This window comes from Macrosteles quadrilineatus, unplaced genomic scaffold (assembly GCF_028750875.1).
Source record: "Macrosteles quadrilineatus isolate MER2022 unplaced genomic scaffold, UCM_ALF_1.0 Scaffold_51__1_contigs__length_872494, whole genome shotgun sequence".
NCBI classification, from domain to species: Eukaryota; Metazoa; Arthropoda; class Insecta; order Hemiptera; family Cicadellidae; genus Macrosteles; species Macrosteles quadrilineatus.
In genome coordinates, this window is record NW_026542644.1 from 574229 (window position 1) to 596047 (window position 21819).

At 33.2% G+C, this 21819-nt stretch overlaps 1 protein-coding gene across 1 annotated transcript in view; it reads left to right on the forward strand.

Moving 5' to 3' along the window:
* LOC129005988 (protein O-mannosyl-transferase TMTC1-like) overlaps positions 1-21819 on the forward strand; it is a 105971-nt gene that overhangs the window by 67229 nt on the left and 16923 nt on the right. Inside the window, exons 2-10 of the mRNA XM_054435069.1 lie at positions 6636-6813; positions 11877-11950; positions 12921-13061; positions 13541-13613; positions 14798-14901; positions 15327-15446; positions 15768-15842; positions 16062-16251; positions 18683-18804. Of these exons, the coding sequence (XP_054291044.1) occupies positions 6636-6813; positions 11877-11950; positions 12921-13061; positions 13541-13613; positions 14798-14901; positions 15327-15446; positions 15768-15842; positions 16062-16251; positions 18683-18804 (1077 nt within the window). The remainder of the gene's footprint in view (positions 1-6635; positions 6814-11876; positions 11951-12920; positions 13062-13540; positions 13614-14797; positions 14902-15326; positions 15447-15767; positions 15843-16061; positions 16252-18682; positions 18805-21819) is intronic.

Consider the following 21819-nt stretch of genomic DNA (forward strand, 5'->3'; position numbering starts at 1 on the left):
CTTTTAATTTGTTTTCCGTTATTAAATTTGTGACTAGACAGTTCTGATTTATTTATAAATCAGTAAACAGTATTTAATATATCGTAAAAGGATTCATTATTTATTTATTACAATACTGTATGGGCGATTTAACAAATAGACAAATGGAATTTAACAAACTAAGCCATTTAGTAAATGTCTAACCACCCCACGTGTACAGTGGTTTTAAATGATAAACATATGATTACAATTTTAATTCCTAATCGGACAGAAGTATATGTATGTGCGAAATACGATCTGGAAATGTTGGAACTAATTCCACTCAAAACAGTATTGCACAATATCATATTTGATATCATATTTGATATTGTTAGTTCCAACAGTTTATAAATTAATATAATAAGAGGAATTATCAACCGTCTCTTCCAGTTTATCCTAACAAAAAAAAATATATGATCTTCTTTTGATGGCATATTAAGTTGCTTGCTAAATTAGCAGATATATTGTTTTGGTGTTAATTTTCTAGACTTTATCTTAAGTTTATTTGTTCTGAACAGCTTAATTGTTAACAAAGTCAACTCGAATATTTCACTTTCATATTTGAGCAATTAAAAATCAGGCTAGAATGAATTTAGCAAAGTAAACATAGTATGTCTTCGATTTTAGCTGTTTAAGATTAATTCAAACGTCAAATATCTTTTGGACTGCTAATTTGAAGATAAAATTTCAAACCCACTATAATGTAAGCCCTTAAAAAAAACTTTTCTTTTTCAGAGGAATATCAAATGACTAAACACAAATCAAGCTTTAAAATAGCTCTTTCCATTTATTTACAAAGCTGTTGATTTTTTATTTCATCTTCAAAGAATTCCAATAAACGTACAATCATAAATGTAATTGACGAATATTTGAAATTAATTAATATAAAAATATGGGAAATACATATTTTGATAAACCGTTTGACTTTTAATCCTATAACTTCAAACGCTAATAATTGTTAATAATTGTACCTGTTTTAAACAAAGATAGTTATTTGTTTATTTAGTATTAGTGTATATATAATTTTGTGTTTATTCAATGTTTTTAGAGTGTTAAACCAGTGGAATACTTGTTTGTAAACTCCTTACAGTGAATGGAAATAATATTTTATTTTATTTTAAACAATTTAGAAATCATTCTATTAGCAGGCCAATGTGAATAACACCTTGAATATAAAGAAACCCACAAAGATTGGACCGTGCTGTCCAGCCAAGATGCCGCCCAACAATATTATACCCATGTGGCAGTCTGCCAGAATCAATCCAAGGGTTTCACAGATAAATTACAACTTCAGTTTTTCGGACGTTTCTCCATCGTTCTTTGGTTCAACTTTCTTCCGATTATTTTGATTAGTTGTCGGTTTCTAGTAAATATATTTTGCTCGACAAAGCGAAAAAGTTTAATACAATTGTGATTTATCTAATAAAGGAATTGGTTGGTTAATTTAAATAGTATTTATGACAACAATTGTTCGCGATTGACTATACTGACTATACTGTACTGAACTGTACATTATAAACTGGATTTTAAACCACCGGTATTTTATTAAAGTATCCAATATATTTTAATTAGTTATAATAGCTAGAAATAAGACTATACATAGGGTAATTTGCAGGGAGTAAGACAAAAGGTTATTATAATATAAGAGGATTTTAGTGAGTCATTGTATGAGATGAGAATGTTATAATATTTAAATTTAACTTCTGTTGCGCTTAATGATAAAAATATCTCGCCTAAATATACACTTTAAATAATTACATCAGAGTATTACATTTAAAATGTACTTTTCAGAGCTCTTTATGGTTTTCTTTCAGGCCTCATAATTATTAATGCTTATTGGTTTCGTCTAAATATAAAAACATATTTTATTGTGTTAGCAAATAATAATTTTCTTATGTGGGGAATAACATGAAAAATAATATTTTTCAAAATCTATATATATAAAAGGCAAAGCCCTCACTGACTGACTGACTGACTGACTGACTCACTCACTCATCACTAATTCTACCACTTCCCACTTACCTAGGAGGCTGAAATTTGGTACACTGATTCTTTAGGCATTAAATAGGAAAACTAAGTGGTTTTTATTCTAATCGGACTCTCGGGCTCCGCCCCAGTGGTTCTGGAGTTTCCCATGTTAACCTAATGAGTACCCATATTTAAATGGAATTAATGAATCATAACAGCTGTTTCAATTAAACAAGTTGGTTCTGTTCTATGATGTTCAATAGCATTAAAGTTACAAGGATTACCAACCGAGTGCAGCACTATTATTTTTTTTAATATTTTACAACAGCTAATTTGAAACCAGAAGGTGAGTGAGCGTAGCGAACGAACTTCAACCCGGAGGCGAGGTAGCTTAGCGAACGAGCTAACCTGAAGGCAAGTGAGCGCAGCGAACGAGCTCCAACCGTAAAGGTGAGTGAGCGTAGCGAACGAACTTCAACCAGGACGTGATTGAGCCATGCGAACGAGCTCACATATGAAGTTAAACGGGGCAAAGCCCGCGGATACAGCTAGTATAAGTATAAATAGGTTTATAGAAAATAAATAATTTAAACTCACACATATTGTAGTTGGTGATCTTCTATAGATTTTTACTTATTTACTTTATTCCTAAAGAGTATTATAACTAATATAAACCATTTACTTCTTATTCAATTATTTATAATTTTATGGCCATCAAGATTTCAAAAACAAAAAAGCGGGAATTAATAGTAACGTTCAAGCTGATTATTTTTCAGGTGTTGATGACGAACTAGCTTTGAGAAGAAAAAACAAGAACATTAAAACTATATTTGGTATATAGAATACATTTTTTAGTATGAGAGAGTCCGAAGCACGATGCATATTTCATATATACATATGCACTATAGGGACCTCAGCTTTATAATGCATAAGCCTGGAAAATAAGAAGATGGTTCATAAACAAGTTCACATTGAGACTCTCATTAGGAAAATGCTATTTTCTCACTTTCTTTGTCTTGTGTTTTTTTTTCTAACAAACTACCACTTTTCTAGCTTGAATTTTATTTGTTACTAGGATATTTAAAAAATAAAAATAAAACAAAGTTTGATGTATGGAAATAAATTCGTTATTTTAAAATTTCCCTGCTTCGCTTCAGATATTTTTGTATTACTTAATTAATGCGTGTGATTCTCGGTCTTTAAAGTTTATTTGAGTTTGTAAACAGTATATTTATTTTGATATACTCTCATGTGAAACTAACATCATCATCGTCATGTGCTGTACTAGGGTAGACAGCAATTCAAAAATCAAATCAAATCAAATAAAATCACTTTGTTCAGCTTTATAAATACAGGAATACATTATTAGTGGTAAGAATAGTATTCCCCCGAATGGACTGCAAGTCCGTGCTCGAGGGAAGAATTGTGATATTTGAAGATATTTTATTTTTTTACAACATACAGCAGAAAAGGACACAATTGAGCCATCAGTGTTCAGAGAACATTGTGGAATTTTGCCAATTCTTCATTGTTAGAAACGTAACATATTATCAAAACCAAAAACATTAATAGGGTTAACCGTTCCTAAAACTTATTTTAATTCCGGCAATAAAGAAAGTTCTTGTCGAACATGTTGTAACAGAGTGTGTGCGTATGTGTGTGTCCAGGAAAATGGAAACATCTGACACTCTGTATTATACATCAGTATAGAGAGAGAGAGAGGTGAATAATGATGATCTAAACAACAGAGTTCCTTACTTTGTCGTAAATTACAAAAAAAAAAACTTTTTTTATTATTTCACCTTATTTCTTTCCCTCAAAGAGCCCTACTTCATCTTACAATTTCAAAGTTTTCAAACTGATAATGAGCGCAATTTATCAAGGGCTTTTATATAAATTTTAATTATCAGAATCTAAATGAAACATTTATGTTACAGTAATGAAGATTTTAAAAAGACTAATTAAATTCCTTAGATTAATTCCCTAAAGAGATACATAAAGCTTTTGCAGATTCCTTTTAGAATATTGTAACAGTGCTGAGACTTTAATTTGAAAAAGTAACTGATCTTGTATGCTTTTAAAACTAATTGAACCTAGTGTCGCTACTATTCCCAGTACTTTCTTAATCTGTTTAATTATTTCTTACTTAATCTGTTTAATTATTTCTTACTACACAGTATGGAATAAAATGAATCGTTTGTTTGGAATTCATTTAAGTAGGTTGACATACGATTTGTAAGCAAAAATTAACATTTGTATATAGTAAAATCGTAATAAACTTTACTCATATTTAAGAAAATGTGTTTTCTGCAATGGCATCAATACAAAATGTTAATGATACTTGTAATAAAATTCAATATATTTAAATCTTTAAAATGGTCTGTTATATGTTATCGTCAATTACCTTTAATCATTAGTTTTATCAATTTATTACTAAACCATTTTAGTATATTTTAAATAGTTTTTAGACTAAAAAGGGTGTTTTATTGTATGCAGATTGGTTAACATTACAAGAAATTCTGCCTCAATTATTGATAAATACAACCATACTAGAATTGTAACCTAAGTTAGAAAACGTAGAACAAATCTGATGAGTATATGAGAGAACCAATTTAGTGGTGGAGTGCAAGGCTTCAGTTTCCAAGGTCTCTGGTTCAAATCTAGCCAATCCTGGAGTAATTTAAAACGCGTGTGTACTTGTGTCTGTTGTCCTATGATGTGAAGGTGGTATTTAAAAACACATATTGTTTAGTACACTTTTATACTTTTCTTTTATACTTTACTTTCTTATGAAATGGCAACCATACTATGTAGGTATTTTAAGCCAAGTATGAATGGAGATGAGTGTAGGATGAGTGGCGCGATCTTGTAGTCTTGTTAGTGACTAAGGCCGACATTCCTTAGACACAGCTGTTAATTAATAGCCGAAACAGCTAATGGCAACTAAGGGACCTACAGTTTATAGTGGAATCCGAACCACATTTAAAACCATGCATACGGACTTCATTGGCAATGGTAAATCTCGCGTGTATTCCTGTTGTTTCTCTTATACACAAGTCCTGACTCAATTATGCAAGAAAATTATTTTCCCACTACACAAATCTTGTCCCATGTATTTGCTATCCTGTTGTACAACGGGTACTAGTTATACACAAGTCAGTTCCCGTTATACAAAGCTGTGTGCCCGTTAAACACAAGTCAGTTCCCGTTATACAAAGCTGTATGCCCGTTATACAAAGCTGTATGCCCGTTATACAAAGCTGTATGTCCGTTATACACAAGTCAGTTCCCGTTATACAAAGCTGTATGCGCGTTATACAAAGCTGTATGCCCGTTATACAAAGCTGTATGCCCGTTATACAACGCTGTATGTCCGTTATACACAAGTCAGTTTCCGTTATACAAAGCTGTATGCCCGTTATACACAAGTCAGTTCCCGTTATACAAAGCTGTATGCCCGTTATACAAAGCTGTATGCCCATTATACACAAGCGCTGTCTCCATTATACAAGAGCTACGCCGCTGGTTATCCCTTGTAATCGTTTACTGATAATGTCCCCTCATTGTGTGCGGCCGTTGTCGTTATTATGAGTTATTTCAACGTACTTGCGAACGATCCAACTCCAATAAATAACGATTTTAAGAGGTAATAAATAACACTATTGTTATGGTGCAATTTCGTTAATAGTCTTCTGAATCGTCAGAGGCATTGTTAGCAGAATATTATAAACGGAATATTATATCTTAGAATAACAGCAACTGCACTGGTTGATATTTTGGCACGTTTAGTATTTGAAGGTGGGCTAGGTTAGATTAGAATATTATTGTCTTAGTGTTCTACTAGTTAATTATTAAATGTCCTGGTAATATGAAAGGGTCCTAACGAAATTGCTAATAATAATGGAGTTTGAGTTTCTTTCGTTTCTTAGCTTAACCGTTGTATGATTAAAATCCTAAAATCCTCTAAATGCAGTGAGATTTGGTTAAATACTTAAACTATCCTCCTTAAAGATGAGTTTGGGCAAAATATACATTTAAGAGACAGTAAAACTTACTTACAGGAATTTTACTGTTTTTTTTGTCCCGCGCACAGGTTTTTTACGGCCTATGCGGGACTATTGTTTCGTATTTTGTATATATATATTGTAAACAATTTTGAAAATAAAACAGATTTTGATTTGATTTGATTTGATTTACTGAGAAACCAATAAAAAATATAAATGTTTTTCATAATGTTGGCTTAAAGCAAAGTGCAAGAAACACACAAACACAAAATATAAAATATATTATTATCACTTAAACCTTAAAGCTTTTAGATGAACAGCTACATCGTTTAATGGAGCATCTAAACAGAAAAATATGAATTTATCTTTTCCATCTAATCCACCTTAAAATAAGAGTAAAACTATTCATCCGACATCAGCTTATTCAAACCTAATACTGTAATATTTAATATCTTAACAGGTTCCAGATTTTATGATAGAGTGAAAAGTATGATTTCACTATTTTACGGGTGATGATTTAAGTTTCTAGCAGGGGAGTTCAAGTCACTATAACCTGACCTAAGTTCCAAAACTAACTTTGATTCTGTTTTATTGTATCTCAAAGGTTTTTCTACCATTTCTACAACTATTGTATATATGTTGCAGGTTGAACCACTGGGCGGGAGGGCTACAGCCAGTCTGGTTTCACGCAGTCAACATATTGCTACACGCAGTCTCTTGCGCGCTACTAACAAGGGTGGCGCTGGTAGTAGCCGGACTCGACGCTAGGTTCGCCACCGTCGCTGGTCTTTTGTTCGCCGTCCACCCCGTGCATACAGAGGCGGTAAGTCCACAAAACACGAACATGTTATATATAATACAGGGTGTCCCAAAAAGAATGGATCAAAAGTAATCTGGTACACTTATTATTTAAGAAAATAATTAAGTTTTCCATGGTCTTACTGCCGAACCTCTATTATGTTCTCTGTTATTTTCCCGAAGAAAGTCAAGTCAGTATAGATGTTTAATGTTAATAAATTGCTTGATTAGGTTACAGTATCATTCGATTGGGCTGATTAAGATGGGTTGGGTCAGAAGAAAGAGTGAAGTTATTAAATTATGAAGGTTAATATTTTGGCACGTTTAGTATTTGAAGGTCGGCTAGGTTAGATTAGATAGTTCTATATTGAAGGGAGGAAAGGTTCATTGTAGACTTGGGCAACTGGGAAGGATAAGCTTTGTTTCATTATCCTAAGTTCAAGCTGGCCATACTAGGTTATAAGGTATCTAGCCTAGTAAGAATAAAAGGCGGTTGATTTAACTTAAGGAAAGGTTGGTTCAGTTACTTCAGAATTGTATGCAGTTGCTGAAGATGTATAAAATTACAGTTATTTTGGGATATACTATATACAAACATGGAAACAAAAGTAGGGATGTTATAGCACATTTTTGGTTGAACTGGATAAAACAATATTAAATTGTTATATTTAAAAGTAGATGTTTAAATATTTTACATTTTAAGTAATTCATCAAGTTTATTACACAAGAGGAAAAACTTCCTGGTTAAATAAATGACATTCTAAACTTATTTCAAAGTATTTGATTCGCGGTCTTAAGTTTGTTCTATGATGCAATCAAATGTAAGCTATAAAACTGTAGTGAACACAATCCCTAGGGAAAATCTTAGTTTCCTCTCACCACGAAGTTGGAACAAACTTTTTCACTCTAGAGTGGAAAGCAAACCAAACAGAAAGTTTTTCTTTTACTGCCACTCGAAATCACAAAATAAGCAAATAAAAGTTCTTGGTAAGAACTTGAAGCTTGACTAACGTTTAGTAAGTTTTGCTGATCACTGTCGATGAATGTAAATAGTTTCATTAAAGTGATTTTAAGCTTTTAAACTTAAATCATCATATTGCTTAACTTTGGAGGGTTTTTTACACAGATTACCTTAGTAAACCTAGTTTACAGTTTAAACCTAGTTTAAAGATATAAGACCATCTTTTCATTGGATGTATGGGCAAGCTTATTATTGTCGAGCAACTGATTCAAGGAGGTAAAGTCATATTACTCATTAGAAAATTGGCTCTAGCGATTGGCTGGACTTGGACTACAGAACAGGAGATTTTGCTGGTTGCAAACTGATCTAAATTCACAACTTAAACAAAGAGTCTTAAATGGGTCTGAAATTTTTGAGCAAGTACTTTCCTAATCTGACGTAAAAAAGTGTTGTTCCCGTTTATGAGGAGGCTAAAGTTGTCGAATTGACGTTCGTTGGCTGATGTTCCTTGCTGGAACCCCCTAGTTAACGAATCACAACTCAGAAATTAATTAAGCATATTTTAATAGACGTTATATAGTTTTGTAATTATATTACTGAATAAACCTTTACATGTTTACACCAAAACCTTAATAGTTTTTCATATTTGAAATAATGATGAATTAGCTGAAAAAATCTCAACATAGTTAATGATATAAATCTTTATTTGAACTTCAAAGTAATCTCTAATCCAGCAATTTGAAACTATATTAGAGCTTTGTGCTGAATTTGTTTAACAATGGTGTTAAATTGACGGACCGTAAATATAGTCATTATACAGGATCATTAAATGATTAGTCGTTTCGTCGGTATTAGGTTCTGTGAATTTTATTAGTAATTTATTTATTTTGTGGCTAAAATAAGAACAGTCATTAATAGAACAGCGGTTTGTGTTTAGTAATTAAAGGCAGTTTTAGCCAAAGTATATACGATTTTGTAATAATGAACAAGAAATCAAATGTATTCAATTTCGAATCGTGCAATGAAAAGGTTATTCGAATACTTACTCCAACGATTAACGTCTTATTCAAATAATTACTCAAGGTAATTGTAAAGTGTAGTGACCCATGAGACATTTATAGTTACACTTATCTCACAAAAACGAATCAACTTGGCGTTAAAATTGCCCAAATCTACCGACGTCAAGGTGCTCCAGCGTCAAGATGACCCACATTCTACTCGGGTCATATTGACGCCGGAATACCTAGTTGTGTTCTTGACAATTTTACCCTGGTAAAGAAGGGAATCACTAGTAAAGATGTTCCCTTGTTAAAATATTAATACCCCCGCCGCAGCAAACCTGCAGACTAAGCGAATTTCCATTTGACTGATTGGATTTACACTGAAATGTCTACTTAAAAATATAACTTAAAATAACTTAAAAATATACTTAATAATATATTTATTCTTGATTTAAATAGAATAAGTTTAACAAGTACTTAGGTTTGCTGCATCAGGGAGGGTAAAACTGATTTTTTTGTAAAATGTGAATAGTTAGTAAGAAATAAAAACATTTTCCAAATTTGATCAAAATATGTTCACAAACAAGCAAACTACAACAGTTTACTTATTCTCCATAAGAATAACATGGGAATTTTAAATTTACAATTTTTTGGAATTTTCTCCGTAACCATTAGGCGCATAATAACGCTTCAATATACTAAATTATTTGTTTTTTTAAGCTCTACAAAATGGTTTGGAAAGAAATTGCTAAATTTCATGTTTTTTGGGTCAAAAATTAGAAAAACCTATTTTTACCCCATAAAACCCCCCGTAAACCCCCGTTCCCATGGTCCGATCATGCTGGATTGCGAACTCGTTCGAATAAACGTACTTTTACACGTTTGTACCAATTTTCATCAAAATCGGATCATTTTTGCTCGAGTTATCGTGCTGACGGACATATATATATATATATATAAATATATAAATATATATATATATATGAATTTGAACGGATGGTGTTTTTCGCCTCTAGGGACCTCAAAACGAAAAAAAAATCGGTCCCGCGTCCAGGTCTTACCATGAGTACTACGGTAATAGCTTATTCCCTATATGGGAAATTCGCTAAAACTAAAGTTCGAAAAAGACTTGTGCTAAAGACGTATGGATGAATTCCGTCAAGCAATATTTCAAATTATTATAAATCGATATGGTAAAATGTTTGTCAGTGTTATAACAAATTGACGTTGATTACCTACAGCTATCTGTATTAATGATATCAGGAAATCAAATTGTATAATGCATTAGAGTAATTATTTAAATGAAATGCTAATTAATATTGCAACTGTTCTGAATACTTGATTTGTTTTGCATATTTAAAACATAAGTAATTATTTTATCATCAGTTACTAGTACATATATATTTTTAACTGTAACTTACATTGCTTTATACACATTTTTATCGCTAAAACCAAAGATTACATATGCTACCTAAAACCAATAACATCAGTTCCAAATTTGTGAAACAAAGCTAATGTTGTCCTATTGAAATTCGAAGTATCTAACACTGTTAATAAACCATTTGATAAAAATTCCATTTTACACTGTTGTCAAACTATATTGAATGCCATTATTTGGCAATAATACAACATGGGAAAAGTGTTATTACTAACCTATAAATTAGATTAATGTTTAATTTGAAAATCTTTAGTTTTTAAAAATTTTTCAGCCAGTAGTTATTTGTAATGATAAAAAATTACGTTGATTTTATCAACAAATTTATTAAGTCAGTTTTTATCCTAAAATGTTAAAATTCTTGACCACTCACGAATAAATAATTACTAACAAAATGGTCAGAATACATTTAACAAGGATAGGTCCACCATTCCTGAAGGAAAAAAAAACAGCTTGAAGAATTGTCCCTTACTAAGAGAATTCAATCCATGAAAAGCCATTCAACAATTTAATTTTATGTCAAACGTATTAATTTAATGATTTCAAATGAAGTCATACATTATATAAAATAGTTTAAGAAATAGTGTAAGTTAATTTAAAGAGTTATTTAAATAAACACTAATAAGATTATAGTTTAACTCTTGAATTGCATTTTAATTTACCAGCAAAGATTACCAAAGTTATCCAAACGTTGGTTCCAGCATCAAGTTTTTATCGAGGACTTTTATTTGCTTATTTTGTGATTTCGAGTGGCAGTAAAAGAAAAACTTTCTGTTTGGTTTCCACTCAAGAGCGAGTAAAAAAGTTTGTACCAACTTCGTGGCGAGAGGAAACTAAGGTACTCCCAAGAGACTCTGCTCACTGCGGTTTTATAGTTTCAATTTGACTGCTTTCTAAAATAACCTTTAAAGTCGATTTTAATTCAAAAGAAACTTAAAAGCCTTGAGAATTATTATATTTATAAGACAAAAAAAACGCTAAATTCGTGCAATAAATCCTTAAACGACCAAGCATACTGCACTATTGGATTATGGTTTTTAATCAACTATATGTTCTTTATATTTAGTATATGGTAACATTTAGTCCAACTCCTTCTCAGTCCACTATTGTTTCTAAATAGTCAGTGTACAATTTTGATAAAGTAGCCTACTGTGTTACTTGAAATGAGTTTAATCTGCCCAGGACACTTTAATTTGTACATCCATTGTTTTAAATACTTTTCTAAGACATTTTTCTGAAGCAAAAGTACCCCCGTGTGGTCATGTCTGTTAATGGATTCACCAGACCAATATCCTATCTCCATATATTAGCTTTGTGGAACATTTATTACTATGGTGCACAGCGTTAGCACTAAAAATAAAATAAAAGTTCTGAACCCGATGGAAAATAATCTCTCCGTCACAGAAAATGAATAGGACATGAAACAATAATTCAGGATTTCAGAACCTCTGCAAAAGACCTTGCTTCTATTTAGTACTTAAGGAGAAGGTGGGTACTTCCTCCCTAAATATTACACTTGTTCAGTTAAATAAAATAATCATAACAGAAGTAATCATGGATACTTCAGTCAATTGTGGCCTAGCAGAGGCTACACTTCCCACTAGTGGTAGCCGGGCTGTCAAATCATATACTCAACTTTTTCTGTTACCAAAAATAATAAATTTGTTTTAAAATATTACATACTTTCGCAGGTAGCAGGTGTAGTTGGCCGAGCTGATGTACTTGCCTGCCTTCTTTTCCTTCTCTCCTTCATCATATACCATGAGTAAGTTGAATATAGTTATAAAAAAATTAAAGTGTAAAAGCAGTGAACATTAGATTAGGATGGGTAAAATATTAAACTGTAAAAATGTTTTGGAAAATTTTGATTTGAAAGAAACGACGAATTTTATATTGATAGAGGGTTACAATATTTTAAAGCCTAAAAATAGCATTGCATAGGCAGTGAAATCTAACTTTGAAATTTCCAAGGGCCATTACAAGTCTGTTTTAGAGACTAAGACATACACAAGAAACTGTCAGCATCACAAGCTTGTAGGGAACAAAGTGATTATATTAGCATACGACTGTCTTGAATTGCAGTTTGTGGCTGACAGAGAACTTTCTTGTGTCAAGGTTGTAATAAACTTTGACTCTGGTTGGATTTACATCTGGTTCTAATGTGAACTGTATCTTAACTAAGTGGTTGCAAAATGAATACCAGGGGGTTTTGGGATGTAAAAGTTGTTGAATTAATATTTTTCAAGCGTTCAACTAAACTATTGAATGATTTCAAAGGGGTTTCATTAAAACTTAAAAGTGAATAATGCAAGCACTATGCACATTCATTTTATGTATTCATTCTGGATTTTCTCACAAATTATCTAAAAGAGGTAAGTTAGCTTTTTCTGTCCAAGTGAAATTACTTCCATTGTAGGTACTTCCGTTAGTAATTCCGTAGTATTACTTGGACATAAAAAGGTAACCTAACCTATTGTAGACACTATAAACAATAAGAAAAATTAAGATAATATTTGTCCCTCGAACAAAAAAAGGAGCTCCAGCTGGAGAAATGCTATCCAGTTGTTGCGTAGCACATTTTAGCAAATAGTTCAGTGACATTTCTGTGTAAAAATTTCAGGAAGATCCTTGGATCCCCTATATTCCATGTTTGACATTTCCAAAGGTTAACAGTTTCATGTAAATCAACCTACAAACTATTATTTGTTACCTAAGACAATGTTTTATTTGTTCAGTGAGGGGTGGAGATGGAAAAGCAGTGTTTTATGGAGCTGTGTAGTCGCGGGTCTTTCTATGCTAGCCAAGGAGACTGGAGTTACTGTGCTATTGGTCAATTTAGGCTATGACTTCTACCACTGCTGGCCTCATCTTAAGAGGTAAATTATTGTTTATAGATATTCTATTCTATTACAAATATTTACTGATAATTATACTAATTGATTAAGCTAAATAGTAGTATATAGAAAAGATTTTTCATACTTTCTTGTTAACTTTTAGGATTTAAAACACCATATTGAAGATTTTGGTATGCAGCATATTTCCTGTTAAAGTTTTGAGCGTTAAAAACTATAAAATCATGAACAAAATATGTACACACAAACTATCCAGTTCATACATAGGTTATCATTTAGAACACAACATATTTGTTATAGTAAATTTAAGTTTTTATCTGATGTAAAACTCTTTATAAAACGTACATCTACCCATACTCTACAGTCTACATTTTTTAATAACACCGTCACACTATTTTGATAATATTATCATATCTCATATATATTATCATATATATTATCATATATATTATCATATATATTATCATATATATTATTATATATATTATCTTTATATTTTTCAGAGCTCTGTCAGAAGCCCATTGGAACAAGGAAAGCCTTTCATTTGCAAGGAGAACTGTCAAAATTTTGCTTACCGTAAGTATACATAATACATTTATTCAATACTTATATGTATTAAAATAGTATCACATCATCTAAAACCTGTTATATAAAAGTGTAAACTATAAGGGGTTTAATTTAAATTTGGTGGACACACATAAAATAAACGGTGGACAAGGGTGGAAGTTGACAGAGTAAGTGGATTTTTCGTAGGTTACACATAAAGTCAGACATTTTATTACTTCTTGCTTGTCCTTTCGGTGTGAGACAAAATTAAACTAGTTTAACTAATTTACTATTTTTGACTAATTAATTCACAAGGTTTTTTTAAGCAGAGGGCCAGGCTTATAAGTAGACCATGGGATTGCAACGTAGCTGAAACATCTGTTTGTGCACAAGGTTTATAAGGTTTGGGCGAGAATCTAAAAAAATCCATTAAAACATTGAAAATAACGAAACCGGGGGCGTATTCACCATCGTAACAGCTTTCAACAAAAACTAAACGTTTTTCAAATCAGCAAAACTTAGCTGTTATCTTTCTTTGAACTTTACACTTTGAATAAGAAGAAGCCTTAACGCTGGGTTTTACACGTCATTGCAACCAAAATAAAGTCAAGTTGGCTTTTTGTCAAAGGCAAACGTGGGGAAGCCAAGATATTCAACTTTACTCGGCTTCCTTTATACGAGTTCTGGGAAAAAATACGTTATGCTGACTACTTAAAGAGCTGAAACGACGCTTTTGTTTTTCATTCCCTACACAAACTTTGCTTATGTCAAAGTAGAAAGATAAAAACCGAAGTTAATTGTATCCTAAATAAGTTTTTGTTCTTCTAAATACATAAAATGTAGCATAATTATTCAATTTAGTATTTTAAATTTGTGTTAAAATGTATTTTATTTTATGGTTGAACGTAAACAAGGACATTCCGAATGATAAGAATGGTTTTTCTTATTTTATCTGTATGCGTAACATATCTATGTAATATTTTACTATTTCTCAGTCCGTCACATTATAAGTAGGGATAAAAAAAATTACCTAATGCACCTTACAGTAGTAAAGTTCATAATTATTTTATGAATTAAGTCGGTCTTAATAACTATGTAGTTATTTTGAAACTACTTACACAATAAACAAACATATATTGCCTCATCTAAATCATTTATATATTTTAAGGATAAACTGTTAGTGAGGTTTGTCTTATATACCTTGTTGTTTTCAGACTAGCATGTTGCTGGCGTTTCGTATTGCCATGCTGCAAGGATCTTTGCCCAAGTTTTCTAGTCAGGACAACCCAACCGCTTTCCATCCCTGCTTACATGTTCGGTAAGCCAAAGTATATTTGCAGATACTGTATCTGCTAAAAAAAAACTTCATTATCTGTATGACTTGTACTAATAATTTTACATGAAACCGAAATCAAAAAAATTGTATGCCTAAAAACAGATGTTATACTTCCCACCCTGAGTCATGACTGGCAGATGGGTTCTAACCTCTACTCAGTCATGACTGGCAGATGGGTTCTAACCTCTACTCAGTCATGACTATAAGATGGGTTCTAACCTCTACTCAGTCATGACTGGCAGATGGGTTCTAACCTATACTCAGTCATGACTATAAGATGGGTTCTAACCTCTACTCAGTCATGACTGGCAGATGGGTTCTAACCTCTACTCAGTCATGACTGGCAGATGGGTTCTATACCTCTAGTGACGCCACTGACTGTTACATTGTAGTCATGTTTTTCACAGGTTATTGACGTTCTGGTACCTAGCTGCCTTCAACTGGTGGTTACTGTTGTGCCCCTCCATCCTCAGTCATGACTGGCAGATGGGTTCTATACCTCTAGTGACGTCACTGACTGTTACATTGTAGTGATGTAGTCATGTTTTTCACAGGTTATTGACGTTCTGGTACCTAGCTGCCTTCAACTGGTGGTTACTATTGTGTCCCTCCATTCTCAGTCATGACTGGCAGATGGGTTCTATCCCTCTAGTGACGTCACTGACTGTTACATTGTAGTGATGTAGTCATGTTTGTCACAGGTTATTGACGTTCTGGTACCTAGCTGCCTTCAACTGGTGGTTACTGTTGTGTCCCTCCATTCTCAGTCATGACTGGCAGATGGGTTCTATACCTCTAGTGACGTCACTGACTGTTACATTGTAGTGATGTAGTCATGTTTTTCACAGGTTATTGACGTTCTGGTACCTAGCTGCCTTCAACTGGTGGTTACTGTTGTGCCCCTCCATCCTCAGTCATGACTGGTAGATGGGTTCTATACCTCTAGTGACGTCACTGACTGTTACATTGTAGTGATGTAGTCATGTTTGTCACAGGTTATTGACGTTCTGGTACCTAGCTGCCTTCAACTGGTGGTTACTGTTGTGCCCCTCCATCCTCAGTCATGACTGGCAGATGGGTTCTATACCTCTAGTGACGTCACTGACTGTTACATTGTAGTGATGTAGTCATGTTTGTCACAGGTTATTGACGTTCTGGTACCTAGCTGCCTTCAACTGGTGGTTACTGTTGTGTCCCTCCATTCTCAGTCATGACTGGCAGATGGGTTCTATACCTCTAGTGACATCACTGGCTGACTGTCGCAACCTTACAACTGGTTTGCTTCTAACCTTCTGCCTTTTGCTGGCTTATCGACTCATCGCTGAGTTTGAGGTAAGACAAGTAATATTTATGTATTTTTTTATACTCTGCCCCTCCGTTAACGATCCAATTAGATATAAGATAGTATTATTTTAGGCTACTCCTTTATCTTGTGTTGAAAAAAATCAAGGGATGTATTTCATTAGATATGCAATGTCGTTGCTAAATTACGTTAGACCTAACCGTTGTGAAATATCTACAACCATGTAAGGAAAATCTTGATGAAGTAAAAAATCAAACCCAGTTCTCCTTTTAATCTCAGTAAATTGTAAGTATTGTAAGTGGTACTACCTAATAGTATAATGCGTACCAATAAAAAAATCTATATCAATGCATAGAATCCATGATTGTTTGGCAATCCATTCTGTGCTCTATACCAATTATGTTCTCCAACTCTAAGGGGTTTACATGTTGGAACTGTACATCGATCTACTTTTTCTTTCATCATATAAGCACATATTCAAATTGCATGCAATAGTTACAAATTGACCCGATGCCGAAATAAAAAATCATCAGCAAACACATTATAGCCTCAAATAATTTTTTGTTCCATAACCTTTTCTTCCTTCCCTTCATAAAAACAAGCACCTTCGTAATACATAAAGTTTCAACATATTCTTTTTTTGATTTTCATCAGCTGATTTTGTTTCTTTATGTTTAAGTTAATGAACTTTTAAGGTGTAACAATGTATCATAGACATAAAGAATGCAGTACCAAACCAAACCCTGTGGTTTTGCCTATTATTTTTTCCCCCCCTACACTTTTGTACGTTCATTTTACTTCCATCTATAAATGCCTACCCTCAATGATTTATGCAATTTCAAAACTTGCACTAAAAAAGAATACATCAGCTTTCCCATTCTCTCTTCAACGCATTCTTCACGAATCTTCAACAACCCCCCGCCCCCGCCCGCTCAAAAGAAGCACCCTCCACTATGAGTTGTCACGCGTTGCCCGAAGGTCTTCGTTAGTACCGTCCTGACTCGCCGCTCCAGGCACGCGCTATTGTCGACTCAAGATGGCGGCTGATCACGTGACACAGACCTGAGGGCTTCATTAGTATCTACTTGACGTTTGACACCTCTTCATCGCGCGCCGCAAGCCCGTTACAGTTTGTGTTAGTTAACGAACTGCCGACTGTAACTTCTGTAACTTTCGGCTTGTTGGTTGAGAACTTAGAAGTCATTTTAAACTTTGTGTGATTTTAATGTTAAAGGGAGCTTGAAGGTGTTTGGGTAGCAGAATACTTTTTTTGACACAATGTGAAATTGGAATAAAAATAAACTACAGCTGATACAAAAAACATCGAATCATGTTCGTTTGATGCATTTTGGTTAGGATGGGCCACTGAATACAAAGTAATGGTTCCCGACTAGCAAATTAAATTCCGATTTGGTTCTCTCATTCGCTTTTCTACAGTTATGATTGTACAATTTGCTTTCGATACTGTAGTTGACATTATGCTTGTATGACTAGCTATGTTTCTTCGATTCCGATCAGGTTTGTTCTAAAACGAATATAATTAAATAAACAAATCAATGAGTGTAACACTGACTATACACAGAATAGACTTCCCATGTAATGTAAACAGTTGAAGCCAAAAATATTTGTTGTGATCTGTTGAGATGGTCTACCAACTAATGACAATATTCTGTGTAAAAAGATTAATCAATCAGGTGTTTGCTGGATACACTAGCTCGCTCTGTTGAAATGGTCCTGAACTTCATCCATTTTCTTGGCTTAAAAATGTAATATAATGGGAAGTATCTATTATATTACATTTTTCAAGTATCTAATTACAAGTATCTAATCAATAAGGCAACTAACATGGTTACATTTTTAATTATATATTTTCCTGCTATGAAAAGTTACGAGTCTTGAAAGATGTAATATTTTACAAAACTTTTCCAGTTTTTCAGTTGGGAATCATAAAAACTATAACATACAATAATGAAAATTAAAAAAAGCTCAGATATTTGTTGCCTCAACAAGGTTAGTCAATAGCTTACTCGTTATTGTGAAGGACTACAAAACCTTAGAACAGATGTAGTTAATTCTCCTTCACATGATGTCAAATAAACGTCATCACTAAATTCATTCTATTACACCACCGAGTCTACCCTTTCCACTTTGCAAAACAAAAATTTACAGCCCCAGGCCCACGGACTTCTTTAATCAAACTGAAATTCTTTAAGTAGCTAAACTGCCTACAACATGAATATTTAAATGGAACCTCTTGTTCAGACACTTCATTTATAGTCAGGATCGTACTGGATACAAGCAAAACTTAACATTATTCAATTTCTGCACGTATAAGAATAGTTTGGGAAATGTTTTCAGTAACGCTTCATTTTGTTTGTTTTGGAATTGACTTATCCTTATACGAATCTGTCCTAATATAATTTTACGTTTATTATAAAACTTGTGCCTGTTTTATTACAGCACCAGCGGTCTGCTCCTCTAGTCCTGGGTGTGCTGCTTCTAGCCATACCTTTCCTGCCTGCCGCAAATATATTCTTCACTGTCGGCTTTGTAGTGGCTGAGAGGGTGCTTTACATCCCTAGGTGAGAACAACTTAAATTTTAATTGTGGATTGTAAAATTTACGTAGAGAAAAGAGGAGCTTTTTAAATAAGTGAAACTTACATATTATTTCTCTGATGGCATGAACTTATTAATACAAACAATTGTAAATTCTGTAACTGGCAGCACTACTTGGAAAAGTGACCAGTTTAAATTCTTCAAGAATTAATGCATACTGTTGCTGTTTAAACTTAAAACAAAGCGAACATTCGTTCGAAATCCACTGAACAAACATCGTGTCTCTCGGAGATTGATTCAGCAACTCTGAAAACGCTCGTCAAATACAGAAGACAATCTGCAATACTTGCTCTTTTTGACAGCGGACAATCAAGTCCACGTGCCCAATCAGAGGTTGTCAGAGTGGTCTTGACTAATCAGAGTCGAATTAGGATTCAGCTCAATCTACCTCCCAGTTGTTGTGAACGTGAACTAGAGTGTTGTCGTTTGCTTAGAAGAGAACAATTGAGCTAATTTCAATTCAACTAAGAGAAAGTCAACATAGAAGTGGATGAGGATTTCGATTTAGCCACAAGTCACAATTATAACAGATGTTAGTTTAGGGAATTTTTAACGGATATTGGTGTTGTTTTCCAAAGAACTGAGCTTTTGTTACAGAACCATGGTAAATAATTTTCATTCAGGCGAACTGAAATTATCTTATGCCTTCTTATGTTTATGATGTTGTAGAATTAACTGCAACGAATCTGTATTATTGACAAAGAGATTGCTTGATATTGATTAAACTTTACCATGTGTTAATTATTATTTTCCTTTAAATTTTGCAGAAACAAACTTGCCTAAATATATAAAACCACAAAATAGTCAAATTAGAGAATCTTTAGTGCACGTTTTTATGATAACACATTGAACAGAGTGCAGAATTTAAATTACCTTCAAGTTGGTGATATATTATTAATTTGCCTTCAATAAATTATCTTTTCACATAAGTATTTTATCATCTGCATCTTTTTGAGTATATTAAGACACAATAACACTCATAAAATTGTTATGGTTGAAAGTTTGATATTCAATATAATTCTTTGAAACGTAATCATAAAACACACACATTTCGTTATAAAGTGAAATCAAACTTTCTGGCAGTTAGATCTGCCTCGTCTGGTTTCAGAGGTAGAGTTAAGTCTCGCACACTTAACTTTAACTTGTTAATCTAAGTGAGAGTCAACATAAACTCCGTCCTTGTAATTAATTTTAAAAGTTAATAAAATGTGTTCGTTCATTTATGTTAAATATAAAATATGTATGAGAAAGTGGGGTTAACCTTGTACAGAAAGTAACTCGGCAAAGATTTCCCCAGTGTGAATGGCTCAATCTATCGGGCCAATTGGGGGTGAGTTAGTGGAGTGGGTGGAGAGGGGGGAGGGGGAGAGACAGTTGTGTCCAAAAGGACAGTTTAGCTTATATTTAGTTTAAACATCATCAAGATTGTGTGTCCAAGCAATATATTTTAGATTAACACTCGCACACTATACACCTAACATGCACGGAAATGTTTTAGTATTTGTAAGACATAACGGTCTGCAAATTAATCCATGTGATCTATCTGATTGATCGATTGAAATATACTAGCCTAGATGATTCTTTCTCTTGATGAGTAGATGTTTTACAGGTCTTTCGGTCTTTGACAAGATGATGGATTAAAACAAACTATGATTTTTATTACGTCTGCATTGCAAACAGCTGAGTGAAAATAAAACAAACGTGTGACACATGAGGTGAAATATTATTGTTTGGCGTATGTACAAAATAAATTATTAATTAGCGTCTGCATTTGATTTTTCACAGCCACTTTCTCAACATGTATAAGCTAAAAGTTAAACGCAATGCAACTGTGTGCATTGCAGTAAAAATTATTAAGTTTGTTTTAGTTATTGTGAGGTTATAGCTAAAGTGATTGTGTGATAAGCCCTAAATTGTATATCCTAAATTGACTGGGACGGCGTCGTCCTGTAATCCAGCTACTAGGGGGTCACGAATTGTGGATATTTATAGGCATGCACTGTGGATGCGATCCTTCCTGGTGTGGAATAACGTCCGCACTACGACTATCCGCAGTACTAACTGATAATTAGACCAAATCGTTAATTACAAGGGAAAAGTGTGGTTCTGATTCCACTATAAACTGTAGGTCCCTTTTAGTTACCATTCAATGGCTGTCTGGGATATTATTAACAGCTGTGTCTAAGAAATATGTCAGCCTTAGTCACTAACAAGACTACAGGATCGCGCCACCCATCCTTCACTCATAGTTGGGTTAAAATACGCAATTGTGGCGTCGCCATCTAAAAAAAATAATTAATAATAATAACTTATATCCACAAAACAAACAAAAATACTTAAGAATAAACGTTATAATTTAACTTTTTATTGCAAATTGAATGGGAAACCCGTTTAGTAATGAAAAAAAAAATCAAACCTTTGATACCAAAGAGAACCTGGTGTGTTATTGCTAGTGATGAAAGGATTTAATATCAAACGGGGAAAGCCAAATCTGTTTATGGTTAGGATGAAATGCACATACCTCGAGGCGAACTCCAGAAAAGGGTCTCTATTTGTATGAGTAAGCCATGTGATTATAAAATTGTATTGACTACCCTAGATGAAATGAAATATAAATCAAAGGGGCTTTAGTAAAGATTTAAATTTGTGTATTCACGCTTTTAGTACCAGTTACTAACTGGAGGTACCAAATAGAGGTTTAAATTTACATGATACAGTTATATATAATCGTGGTTTGACATATTTTTTTATTATTTAACCATCAGTGTTTCAAATAACTTAAGCTCAATATTCAATGCAAATGAAATATTGAGTATACATTTGTTGAAAAACATCATCGTTATCCTTACAAAGCAACAGACATGCTCTTTGGTTCATATTAGCACGTTTTCTAAGTTTGGAGTCAAGCTTTTGTTAAGTGTTAAAGGAATATTTTGTCCCAGTAGCCATACAGTTAAATACGTTTCGGAACCCGCCTTA